The sequence below is a fragment of the Chiloscyllium plagiosum genome, unplaced genomic scaffold (genome assembly GCF_037043375.1).
Source record: "Chiloscyllium plagiosum isolate Xiang-an unplaced genomic scaffold, Cpla_swu_hap1 HiC_scaffold_10, whole genome shotgun sequence".
In the NCBI taxonomy this organism is placed as follows: Eukaryota; Metazoa; Chordata; class Chondrichthyes; order Orectolobiformes; family Hemiscylliidae; genus Chiloscyllium; species Chiloscyllium plagiosum.
In genome coordinates this window covers 91,621,021-91,634,481 of record NW_028270148.1, presented here as the reverse complement: position 1 = coordinate 91,634,481, position 13,461 = coordinate 91,621,021, and the positions used below count along the sequence as shown (strand labels likewise).

At 47.4% G+C, this 13,461-nt stretch overlaps 1 protein-coding gene across 6 annotated transcripts in view; it reads left to right on the top strand.

Annotated features, from left to right (window-relative positions):
* LOC122553002 (retinol dehydrogenase 13-like) overlaps nucleotides 1-13,461 on the top strand; it is a 92,962-nt gene that overhangs the window by 56,483 nt on the left and 23,018 nt on the right. For all 6 annotated transcript variants that reach the window (XM_043696394.2, XM_043696392.2, XM_043696386.2 and 3 more), the window contains 3 exons: nucleotides 8,829-8,984; nucleotides 9,890-9,994; nucleotides 12,328-12,540. In XM_043696394.2, the coding sequence (XP_043552329.1) occupies nucleotides 8,829-8,984; nucleotides 9,890-9,994; nucleotides 12,328-12,540 (474 nt within the window). The remainder of the gene's footprint in view (nucleotides 1-8,828; nucleotides 8,985-9,889; nucleotides 9,995-12,327; nucleotides 12,541-13,461) is intronic.

Genomic DNA, 13,461 nt, shown 5'->3' with positions numbered 1-13,461 from the left:
CCCCCCCCCCCCCCCCCCCCCCCGCAGCTGCTTCGAAGGCAGCGTGCGGTGCGGCTGAGAGTCCGGGCGTGCATAAAGGATCTCACAGGCAGAGCCCTTCTCACCACCAGCCAAGCCATGTCTTGGTGCTTGTTGGAAAGTTCTGGCGATGAGGCATTCTGCCAAATGGCTTTGACAGTCTGCTCAGGGAACCGCTCGATAGGATCCACCCTCTCCTTTTCCCGAAGGGTCTCAAGGACACTACGTGCTGACCACTTCCTGACGGACTTGTGGTCAAAGGTGTTTTTGTTAAACTTCTCCACGAAGGACAGGCGATACGGAATGGTCCAACGACTCGGAGCGTTCCGCGGCAGCAAGGCCAGGCCCATCCTTCGCAACAGCGGGGACAGGTAGAACCTCAGTACGTAGTGACACTTGGTGTTTGCATACCGGGGATTCACGCACACACAAAGGTGGCCATCAGGGTGAGGGTGGCATTGGGTGTATTTTTTTTTCCCCCGTTGCCCAGATCTTTGCACAGCAAGTCCCTTCGGACCCGGTCATCTTTGACCTCCATATGAACTGGAAGATGGCCCGGGTGACTGCAGCGGCACAGGTTCTGGGAATAGGCCAGACCTGTGCCACGTATAATAGCAATGACAGTGCCTCACACCTGATGACCAGTTTTTTGCCCGCGATGAAGAGCGACCGTAGCGTCCATCTGCCCAGTTTCTGCCTCACTTTGCTGATACGCTCCTCCCAAGACTTGGCGCACGCCCCAGACACCCCGAACCAAATACACAGCACCTTCAGATGGTTGGTCCTGACGGTGAAGGGGATCGAGAATTGGTCGGCCCAGTTCCCGAAGAGCATGGCCTCGCTCTTGCCTCGGTTTACCTTGGCCCCCGAGGCCCATTCAAACTAGTCACATATGCACATGAGTCTGCGCACGGACAGCGGATCCGAGCAGAACACGGCGATGTCATCCATGTACAGGGAGGCCTCAACCCGCAGGCACCCGCTGCCAGGAATAGTCACCCCTCTCAGGCTCGCATCCTTCCTGATGAACTCGGCAAATGGCTCTATGCAGCACACAAACAAGGCAGGAGAGAGAGGGCAGCCCTGCCTGACTCCAGATCTGACTGGGAAGCTATCTGATTCCCACCCATTGATTGAGACTGCACTGACAATGTTGGTGTAGAGCAGTCTGATCCAATTGCAGATTCCCTCCCCAAAGCCCATTTTGGAGAGAACATCTCTCATATACCTGTGTGATATCCTGTCAAAGGCTTTCTCCTCGTCCAGGCTGATCAGGCAGGTGTCCAACCCTCTGTCCTGTACTTAGGCGATCGTATCCCTGAGGAGTGCGAGACTCTCAGCGATCTTCCTGCCCGGCACAGCACAGGTTTGGTCAGGGTGAATCACCGACCCCAGAACAGACCTGACCCGGTTGGCGATTACCTTTGACAGAATTTTGTAATCCGCATTCAACAGTGAGATTGGTCTCCAATTTTTGAGTTCCTCCCTCTCCCCCTTCCGTTTGTAGATGAGGGTGATGATGCCTTTCCTCATGGATTCACTCATGGTACCTGCCCGAAGCATACTGACATACACCTCCAGCAGGTCCTGGCTAATCAAGTCCCACAGAGTGGAATAGAGCTCGACCGGTAAGCCGTCGCTTCCGGGAGTTTTATTCTTTTCGAAGGACTCGAGGGCCTTGGTCAGCTCGTCCAGAGATAGCGGCTGGTCCAGCCTTTCGCATGTTCTGTCGTCTAAGACCTCCGTGGTAGGACAGGAACGACTGGGAGGCCACGCTGACAGTCGGCTTCGCGTCATACAGACTGACACAGAAGGATTTGCTGATCCTCATGACGTCAGCCAGAGATGACTTTATCGAGCAATCTTCTTCCTTCAGGCTGCTGAGCACGGAGCTCTCTTTGTGCACCTTCTGGAAGAAGAAATGTGAGCACGTCTCGTCCTGCTCCACCAAGCGGACCACGGACCGGAAGATTATCTTGGAGGCCTCCGAGGCAAACAGCGAGGCTTGCTGGCCCTTCACCTCCTTGAGGTCCTCCGTGACATCGACCCCCATCGTCTGCAGCAGGAGCAGGTTCTGCATACTTTCCTGGAGCTGGGACAGTTTTCCCCACCTCTCTCTCGCCTCCTGAACACCTTTGAGGATGAAGAACCTCTTGATGTTCCCTTTTACTGTTTCCCACCAGTCCGCTGGGGACTCAAAGAGGGGCTTCACGGTTCTCCAACCTGCGTAGTCCCTCTTGAGCTCCTCAATGTTTCCCAGGGTCAACAGCTTTGTGTTCAGCTTCTGTGTTCCCTTACCAGACCGCTGCTTGTCCTATGGGTGACAGTCAGCCAGCAGGAGGCAGTGGTCAGAGAAGAACACCGGCTTGACGTCGGTGGATCTGGCCGAGAGTGTTCGGGACACAAACACAGGTAATTTATCCTTGAGCGGATAGACCCGTCTGCCTGTGACCAGGTGTATCTACGCTGCGCTCCGTCTGCAGGGGTGCTGAAGACGTCGTACAGCTTGGCATCATTTACCATGTCCATCAGGGCTCTGGACGTGGTGTCCAGTTTACTGTCTCCTCCCCCCCCGGATCGTCCATCTGCATCAATGATACAGTTGAAGTCTCCGGCCAGAATGACCGGCCTGGACGTAGCCAGCAACAGTGGAAGCTGCTGCAGGACGGCCAACCGTTCACTCTTACCCACTGGGGCGTACACATTAATCAGTCTCAGGGGACCATTCCTGAACATGACGTCGGTGACGATGAGGCGCCCGCCCGCCCACCACCTCCTTCACCTCGGAGATGGTGAAGTTGCCTCCTCGCAACAGTATACCCAGGCCGGAGGCGCAGCTATCGTTGCCCCCCGACCAAACTTACAGCCCATGGGCCCACAAGCGCGACCATCTCCTGTAGCTGCTGAGGTGCAGTATCCCACACTCCTGCAGGAACAGGACGTTGGCCAGGAAGGCCATCGTAGAAGCACATCACGTAGCTGATTTGATGCTACGCACATTGATGCTGGCAACTCTTATCCCCATTTTAACAGTTTACAAGGTTAACACTGTCCATTTGCTGCTGGTCTTGCCCCTCTGGGGTAGCTGTGTGCATCCCCGTGGTGACGGCAAACTGCTGGACCCTCCCAGGGCTGAGGTAGCTGTCCGGCTCCACGCTGGAGCCATTTCCCCACTCTGGTGTCTTCGGGTCAGACCCAGGATCTGCACTGTCCAGGTCTCCATCTGACAGCGGGCCTGTCACAGGACCGCTGCTCCCAGTTAACTGGAGCTGTGGGCCGGTGGGTACCTCTTGGTTCTCAACGGATGGGGGGAGGCCTTTACCCATCCCCTCAGAGGGATCGTCTTTTCCTGCTTGGGCGGTGCTGCCTTCCTTTTCCCCACGGCGCTCTGTCTCTTCCTCTGGTGATGACCCTCCTTCCGCCCGTCCTCACCGTCGGAAGAGCTGCCTGTATCCTCGTCGTGTAGGTGTCACTTCCCCCTTCGCTGGGTGGCTTTGGGGCCCTTGAGAGGTTTCCTCTTCCTGCTTTTGACAGTAATCCAATCCTCTGCCTCCTTGATCCCTCCTCTTCCATTTCCTCCGTCTGTCTTGAAGAAACTTGGATCAGCTGCTGCATCTCCCCGCTGTCTGCTGTCTGCTCCGCTACAGCCTACCCTTCCTTCTGGGTGCCTTCAGACACCGTTCCAGTGCTGTTTGGTGGTACCTTGCTGGTCTTAGGCGGTCCACAGCTCGTGTTGCCACCTCCCGCTATCTGTGCGTAGGTGGCGGCCCCTCGTCTTGGGCAGGCCTTGTACATGTGGCCCGCCTCGCCGCACAGATTACAGATCTTGGCCTCCTTACATTTCTTGGTCAGGTGGCCTTCCTGCTTGCAGTTTCGGCAGACGGTCACCTTACAATCAGCCGCCATGTGGCCTGACCTCCCGCAGGTTCGGCACACTTTCGGCTGCCCTGCGTACGTCAGGTAACCTCTGCTTCTTCCGATGGCAAAGCTGGAGGGTGGGTGGAGGATCTTCCACTGGCATCGACCGTCAGGGTTACCCTGACCTGTCGTTTGCTGGTCCAGATCCCAAAAGGATCGACCACATTGGTACTCTCTCCCTTGACCTGGACGTATCTTCTCAGGAAGGTCAGGACATCTGCTGGGACGTGGGGGTTGTACAAATGGATTGTTACAACCCGACTCCTCTGCGCAGGAAGCACACACAACGGGACCGCCGACAAGATGGAGAACAGAGGTTCCCCTTCCTTCTTGAAGACCTTCAGGAGCTGCTCGCAATTCTTCACACTCCTGAAGGTCACGTCGAAATAGCCTGCCGCAGGAAAATCCTGCAGGCAGTACACTTCCTTTTTTTTATTTCAAAATATACTTTATTCATAGAAATAAATCTTTGGTACTTGTATAATTTGTCATGTTGTTCACAGATATATACATTGCATGTCTTAACATTACAAAGAACAGATTGAATTACTCAAATTTACAGTTATCCTATTTACAGTTCCCTTTATTAACCATCCAGTCTCTTATTATTTAGCTGTGGCTTCAGCAGAACCCACCTACTGAGTGGGTGCCCTGTTATACTATAGCAAATGAACCTTTTTTAATCCCTGTTTATGGGGTTACCGTTGTCCATTTGACTGTCCTGTCTCTGGGGAAGCTGTCTGCATCCCCATGGTGAGCACGAACTGCTGGACCCTCGCTGGGCTGAGGTAGCTATCCAGGCTCTCACTGTGGTCATTTACCTGCTCTGGAGTCATTGAGCCAAGGCAAGGGTCCGCACCGTCTAGTACTGTGTCTGACAATGGGACTGTCAGAGGATCGCAGCTCTCAGTTGTCTGTAGTTGTGGGGCAGTGGGTATCCCCTGGTTCTCACTGGGTGGAGGGTGGACTTCGGGGGTCCGTTGTTTCCTGGTTGGGAGGAAATGCCCTCCTCTTTATCTACGGCGCTCTGTCTCTTCTTCTGGTGGTGATGACATTCTGTGCACCCGTCTTCCCCATCCAGAGAGCTGGCCATCCCTCCCTCGTGCAGCTGTCTTTTCCCCCTTTGCTGGGAGGCTCTGGGGGCCTGGCCGGATTTTCTCTTCCTGTTTTTAACAGGTATCCACTCCACTGCCTGCTCGATTACCTTCTCCTCCATTGCTTCCATCTGCCCAGCTAGAGCTAGGATCAGCTGCTGTGTCTCTCCGCTGGTTGCCACCTCCTCCACTCCAGCCTGTACTTCTTTCTGGGTGCCACCAGACTCTGTTTCCCTGCTGTCTGGGTGCACATTACTGGTCTTTGGGTGTCCACGGCTCACATTGCCACCTCCAGCCATCTGTGCGTAAGTGGGGCCCCCCTGTCTTGGGCAGGTCTTGTACCGCTCTGTGGGACTTGGTTGGCCAGGACCTGCTGGAGGTGTATGTCAGTATGCTTCGGGCAGGTACCATGAGTGAATCCATGAGGAAAGGCATCATCACCCTCCTCTACAAGCGGAAGGGGGAGAGGGAGGAACTCAAATTGGAGACCAATCTCACTGTTGAATGCAGATTACAAAATTCTGTCAAAGGTAATCTTTGTGTGTGGCTGCATCAAGCTGTGTGTGGATCCCCGGTACGCAAACACTAAGTGTCTCTACGTACTGAGGTTCTACCTGTCCCTGGTGTTGCGAAGGATGGGCCTGGCCTCACTGCCGCGGAACGCTCCGAGTCGTTGGACCGTTCCGTATCACCTGTCCTTCGTGGAGAAGTTTATGAAGAAAAACACCTTTGACCACAAGTCCATCAGGAAGTGGTCAGCACGTAGTGTCCTTGAGACCCTTCGGGAAAAGGAGAGGGCGGATCCTATCGAGCGGTTCCCTGAGCAGACTGTCAAAGCCATTTGGCAGAATGCCTCATCGCCAGAACTTTCCAACAAGCACCAAGACATGGCTTGGCTGGTGGTGAGAAGGGCTCTGCCTGTGAGATCCTTTATGCACGCCCGGCCTCTCAGCCGCACCGCATGCTGCCCTCGAAGCGGCTGCGGGGGGGGGACGAGACTGTCACACACCTCCTTCTGGAATGTGCCTACACAGAAGAAGTCTGGAGAGGAATGCAGTGGTGTTTGTCGAGGTTCGTCCCGAGCAGCGCCGTAACGCGGGACTCTGTGCTCTACGGCCTGTTCCCTGGGATGCACATCGAGACGAACATCAACTGTGCCTGGAGGATCATCAACTCTGTGAAGGACACTCTCTGGGCGGTCCGAAACCTGTTGATCTTCCAGCTGAAGGAGTTGACCCAGACTGGCACATTCCAAGGTCCAGGACTACATGTTGAGGGACGCGCTGAAGCTTGGGGCAGCTGCCGCCAAGGCGCGGTGGGGAAAGACCACTGTGTAAAGTCTGCCTGCCTCACGAAGAACAGGGGGCCCATGCAGTCATTTGGGCTCTGCTGACGCCTCAGCTAATTATATGGGCATATGATTGAAAAATGTACAGACGTGTATAAAAATGATAAATTCTGATCTCTGTATGTACATGTTTACATATGTATGGCATGACCAACTGTACAGACCATCAAATTATTTTATGAATAAAGTATATTTTTGAAATAAAAAAAAGAGCAGGTCAGCACAACCAAATGATCCTCCAACGTCCAATCACAATCCAACGATGGTCTCCAGCAACTCCACCGACTCACAACACGATCCCTGCAGTTTCTCCCCCGCAATCAAGGAATACGACACGACAAAACTTGTAAAGAACAAGGAGAAAAATAATTTTTCAATTTCCACACTTCAACTTCTGCTCCCCAGCTTCAGCCTTCATCCCTCAACCTGGCAACTGTTTAAGACTAAATGGTTTCACCTTGGTATAATATTTGAGCCCAAAATGGACTTCTGACCACCAGTGCCCATTTCCTCCACTAACATTGCCCAACTTCTCTTTTTCAACTAAACAGCTGTTGAAAACCTCATACATGCCTTGTTACCTCTAGACTTCACTACTCCAATGCACATCTTGTTGATCGCCCGCATTCTATCCATAAACTTGAGGTCGCCCAGAACTTTGCCCATTTCCTTCATGGAAAATCATAGTTGGTCACATTGATCTGCTTGCTGATTCTAAAGTTCCCATTCTTGCTTCCAAATTGCTCCCAGAGCTCATTCCAACCTATAACTATAAACTCGTCTCGCTCCACAACCTTCCAAGATTCTGATGCTCATCTAATTTTGGCCTCATGAGCATTCTGATCTTAATTATACCATCAGCTCTGCACTCTGCTGTTCAGGCCCCAAGCTTTGGAATACCCTTCCTATAACTCTATCACTTTAAGACATTCCTTTAAAGCCTAGTTCTTTCCTTTGATTATCTGGTTTAATTTCATCTTTGACTGTTCAGTTTGTTTTGTTTTATTATGCTCTCGTGAGAGGATTTTTTTTATTATATTACTGGCGTGATGTAATTAGTTTGCTGTGCTAGATTGAACGTATGTTGGTCTGCTGAATGAGGAAAGATCATCAAGCACACCGGCTGTGGTTGCTAAGCTGCTCCACCTAGTGATGAATCAAATGGTATCAGCCTGCGAGCGGATTTCTTGCGTTTTTCGCAAGGGAATTGCAGGCTGCTTTGAAGTAGAATGAAATTTTTTTTACTGCTTACTTGTGTATGCTCCCCTGACTGCTTTGTAGGCCTGGGAATTGTCTAGCATAGCATTAAATGACAAAAACCAGAAATGTGACCAAATTAGCTTATCTTAACCATGGGAACTTCAATCAAGGTAGCCTTGAGTCTCGGCTGTGTGTCAACATAGTGCCTCCTAATGGTTAGAGGGAAGAGGGTCTATGTGGCAATAGTAGTGCCCATACCTCTGAGTCAGGAGACCTAGGTTCAAGTCCTACCTGCTCCAGAGATGTATAACAATATCTTTGCACAGATTGATTAGAAAATATAATGGGTTTGGGGACAAAGTGGAAACAGGCTACAGTGTTGGATGATCGCCTATGATCATATTGAATGGCAGAGCAGGCTCAAAGAACTAAATTGCCTACTCTTTCTATATTCTATCTATAACCGTCTACACTCTGCACATTTTTTCAGAAAGATATATTTTATGCATAAAATTTGTTTAAAAAAACACAATTATTCCAACTTGAACCTTGCTGAATTTACAGTAATATTCAAGTTGCCCCCAACAGCATGTTCCAATCAATATGCTTGTAATATTCACAAAATGCATTCCATGTTAGGCACGATAATGCACAAATGGAATTGGTAATAATAGTAACTGCTGAAGTCATGAAGTTTTCCTGTATCTGCAAGTTACATTATTATCTGCCTGAAAACATTATCAATAATCTTTTACAATGTATACCCTTTGTAATCTTGTTTATAATGTTATTTGTAAGGTGCTTAATCAAAGGGCTGACAGTTTCTGTATTCTTAGGCTCACTGAAAAGCCTTAAACAATTAGCTTTCTCCTTTCTGTCTCAATAGTGGGTATCTTGAGCTTTAGTGCAACAGTCAAAATGTAATCCTTTCATTTGGAATGTGCCAGTTTGAAACAGTTGATAAAGAGCTCCTTGCACTAAAATCAGCAAGTTTCAGGCAGATCATTGTGTTGGATGGGATTGGGGGTTGCGGGCAGTCACGGGTGGTGTGCTGCTGCCTAGTCTCCTGAATGGAAGTAGGCTTAACAGACAACTCTGAGCCCCAGCGGAAGGGCATTGAATCAATTCACCAAATAATCAATTATCTGAACGAAGCAGTGCCCACCCATTTCATTCAGATAATTGAGGTTCATCTGTAGTAATGAACAAGGGCTGGAAAGCTATTTGCAATTCTTTCTGTCTCCTTGTAGGTGGCAGAATTATAATGGCATGTCGCGATATGGAGAAATGTGAAACAGCTGCTCGAGAAATTAGAGGTGAAACCCTGAATCATCATGTATATGCAAAGCCTCTTAACCTTGCATCGCTGAAATCAATTCGAGAGTTTGCCAAACAAGTCAATGAAGGTAAAAAATTTGATTATGTCCATCAACCATTTGTAAGAATTTATATTGATTGATTGCTGGTAACTTTTTTTTCTAACCAGATCCCTCCCCTCCAAAATCCTCACTTACCATCCTACCAGCCTCCACATCCAAAGGATCATGTAGTACCATTTCGGACATACATTCCCCTCCCCTCCCTTGTCAACGTTCTGCAGGGAGCGTTCACTCTGGATCATTCTTTCTCCCTCCCCAACACCTCCTCTCACCCTCTTGGTAACTTCTGAAGGAATTGCAGAAGGTACAACATTTACCTATTTGCCACCTCCTTTCTCACTGTTCAATGTCCTCAGCATACTTTCCTGCTGAAGCAGTGATTTACCTGCACTTCATTCAGTCTTGTTGACTATATTTGCTACTCACAATGTGGCCCCCTCTACACTGGGTAGATGAAAAGCAGATTGGGTGACCGTTTTGCAGCGCACCTCCACTTGGTATGTAACAATGACCCTGAGCTTCCAATCATCTGCCACACATCAAAGACTCTGTACCCATACAGTGTTTGTCTCAGGTCTGCTGCAGTGCTGCTGTGAAGCTCAGCACAAGCTGCAGGAACACTTTCTCATCTTCTGCTTGGGTACCTAAGAGTGCCTCTGGACTCATTTAAATTTCAGAGTGTGATCACCTTCGTCCATGTTTAATATCCAACTCCACACCCCAGATCATCTTTTTGGGTTGCCAACCCACTTTGAATTAATGTTTTCTGTTAGGAACCATTCAACATTTATCTCTTAACAATTCTCTTGTCTGCTTCTTGCCTGCTCCCTTTCCCTGCTCGCCGAGAATTGGTGTGTCCTCAATAGATACACTAATGGTAATTTTGCCTGAAATTCCAAACTCCTAAGGTTTGTTTTTCTTTCTTTGTTTAGAGGAAGAGAATATAAATGTGTTAATTAACAATGCTGGTATTATGAGATGTCCTCACTGGAAAACAGAAGATGGATTTGAAATGCAGTTCGGCGTAAATCACCTTGGTAAGCTCTGTAGAAAGGTTTCAGGTTTGTAATGATGGCTTTGCTTTCAGTTTATTCCAAGTATAATTGTTTGAGAGTTAGAAAGTATTTTAACTGGGGATAATTTTAACTTGCCTAGCAAACAACTAATGGAATCAAATCAGCTTTGCCTATTGTACCCCACCAAATTTAATTCTCTCCCCTCATTAGGCTAAATTTACTGCCTTGTTTAAACTGGTGGGTTTTTTTGTTTTTTTTTCTTGTCTTGAAGTGTCCCATTGCTATTCCCCAAATGAGAAGGCAGACTTGCTCTCAGTCCTCTGCTGATATTCTGTTATGAAATCAACAGGAGATGCACAAGAGTTAGCTCACATTCCAACATTTCATTCTCTCCTTTTCTTCAAATCATAGAATCCCTACAGTGTGGAAACAGGCCCTTCAGCCCAACACGTCCACGCTGTCCCTCCGAAGAGTTACCCACCCAGACTCATTCCCCTATCCTATAACTCTACATTTACCCTGACTAATGCAACTAACCTACACATCCCTGAACACTATGGGCAATTTAGCATGGCCAGTTCACCTAAGCTGCACATCTTTGGACTGTGGGAGGAAACCCACGCGGACATGGGGCAACTGTGCAAGCTTCACACAAACAGTCGCCTGAGCCTGGAATCGAACCCAGATCCCTGGCATTGTGAGGTAGCAATGCTAACCACTGAGGCACTATGCCCCCCCTTTTGGTGGAAGGCCTTCAGATTTCACTCTGCTACTCAGTTTGATGATGTAGCTATTATTTGGAGAACTTTTGGCAGTTTCCTATGGTTAGTTGGAATTCCACTTCACTACCTGTGACTGAGAAACTTGCACTTCAACCTGTTCCTTAATGAAATATAATTGAAAAGACTTGCCAAGTTTAATCATTCAGTAATACTGTTGTATTAAAACACTGAAACCAAATATCATGTGTGAAAGTAAATTATGTGTTGGTCGATTCTCTGGAAGGCAGGGCTGCATGTTTTTGAAGAAACTGTCATGTTATCTTTATTCCAAAGGTCTGAAAAATGTTAGTTTGACGTAGATTTATTTTTCAATTCAACTGCAGAATACTTCGAAACACGTGCATGTTTAAAGCTCATCAAAAGGTTTAAAACTGACTTTATAGTTTTTCACAGTTCATTTTGTTTCACACGTGTTCTCGAGTTGAGTGTGTATAAAGGCAGAGCAAGGGATATTGACTTGTTCTCATAAGCTGAGTCAAGTCATCAGTTAGGAAAGTTGATAAGATTGGCTGGAGTTGCTGAAACCCAAACAACACTTCTTCACTCCTGTAAGAATTAATTCACATCACCAATAACGTTTTGGTATGGATGTTGGTCAGACAAACAGACACTCACTTTAAAGTAAGATTGGAAGATGCTACTAAGTCTCTGGTAATTGAACGTGATGCTTAGACTCACACAAGAACAAATTTATTTTTAATTAATTCAAGGTATGCAAATGTTTACGGCTGGGCCAGTATTTATTACCCCTCTATTGCCCTAGAGAAGTTGGTAGTGAGCTGCCTTCTGCTGAGTGCTGTTTGGGAAGGTATTCCAGAATTTTAATCCTGCAATGTTCAAGGAAGGGTCATACAGTTTCAAATCAAGGTGGTGTGGCTCTGAGGAGAATTTGTAGTTCTCACGTACCTGGTGACCTTGTCCTTCTCGCTGGTAGAATCTGCATGTTTGGAAGTTGCTGTACATGCAGCCTTGATGAGATGTTGTAGTGCATCTTGTAATTCATACACTTGGACTGCTGCACGAATGTGCAGTGAAAGCAATGTTGAAGATGTTAGGTGAGGGCTTCAATCAAGACAGCTGTTTTGTTCTGATTAGTGTCAAGCTTCTTGGATTGTTCAGAGGGGGTGGAAGCTAGTCAGTTATCACTCTGAATTCTGAGCTTTTCACCTACTCATGGAGCCATGGTTTTTGTATTAAGTTTAAAGCCATTGATGGCCTACAAGAGTTGGCAGGATTCAGTAATGATAATACCATTGAATGTCAAGAGACAATGGTTGGATTCTCTGGAGATGCACAATACTTGTGTAGCAGAAATGTTGCTTGATAGCACTGTTAAGGACACATTTGATCATTGCAAACAATTTGAGAATAGTTAATTTTTTTTAAATCTGGGACTACAAATTTGCAGCAAATTGCAAGTTTTCAAGGGTAAAAGCTGATCCGAAGTGTGAAATGAACCAGTTACTGGATTTGCTGCAACTAATTTTAGATCATTTTTTAACAGGTTTATGTTTTCTGTCTTAAAACATTGTTTTTAAAGCTTAGTGATGTCAGGTTTCTCTTTTAACGCAGGTCATTTTTTGTTGACAAACCTGCTACTTGAAAAATTAAAGAATTCTGGAAATGGTCGCATCATAAATGTATCGTCACTTGCTCACAAAGTGGGACAAATTGATTTCAATGATCTCAACTGGGAAAATAAAAAATATGACACCAAGGCAGCATACTGTCAGAGCAAACTTGCAAACATATTGTTTACAAGGGAACTGGCTAAAAGACTTCATGGTAAGTTGAGTTAATCATACTTGAGCAACTGAAGTTTTTGACATGGCCCAGTGTAATTGCCCTCCCTTCAAATGACTTGTTGGATAGACCCACCGAATGAGACATTGATCACAGAGTAAGAAGTGGCTTCATTTACCGAACATACATTACTGTGTTATATAGTTAGTTTATTTGTCTACACTCCTTGAAAAAACAAAAGTGATACATTTTAGGATTCTTTTTCTCAAAGGTGTTGTCTCAACCCAATTGTTCTGGCAACATTTATAAGAACTTGGATTTATATAGCTGCTTTAGCATATTAAAAATATACCAAGGCACTTCACAGCATTACAAGACAAACTTTGACACTAATCCTCACAGAGATATTCAAGCAAATGACCATATGTTATGTCAGAGGTAAATTTTAAGCAGTGCCATAAAGAAGTAATGAGCGGTACAGTGGTGGGGAGGGTAGTTTCAAAACATTCCAGGGTTTGAGCTGAAAATGTGTTGTTGGAAAAGCGCAGCAGGTCAGGCAGCTCCAAGGAGCAGGAGAATCGACATTTCGGACATGAGCCCTTCTTCAGGAAGGGCTCGTGCCCGAAACGTCGATTCTCCTGCTCCTTGGATGCTGCCTGACCTGTTGCGCTTTTCCAGCAACACATTTTCAGCTCTGATCTCCAGCATCTGCAGTCCTCACTTTTTCCCATTCCAGGGTTTGAGCCAAGGCAGCTGAAGGCAGTTAAAATCAAGAATGCTGAAGAGGCAAGAGCTGGAGAAGTGCAGTATCTCAATCATGTGGTTTGAGGAGATTACAGATGAAGGGAAGTAAGCAATGGAGAAATTTCAACAAATGCCTATATGCCTTCTTTAATCGGGAGGCTGGACTGTCATGTTACCTTGTGCTTGTCGCTGTTTGCTGTGAGACTCAAATGCTGACTG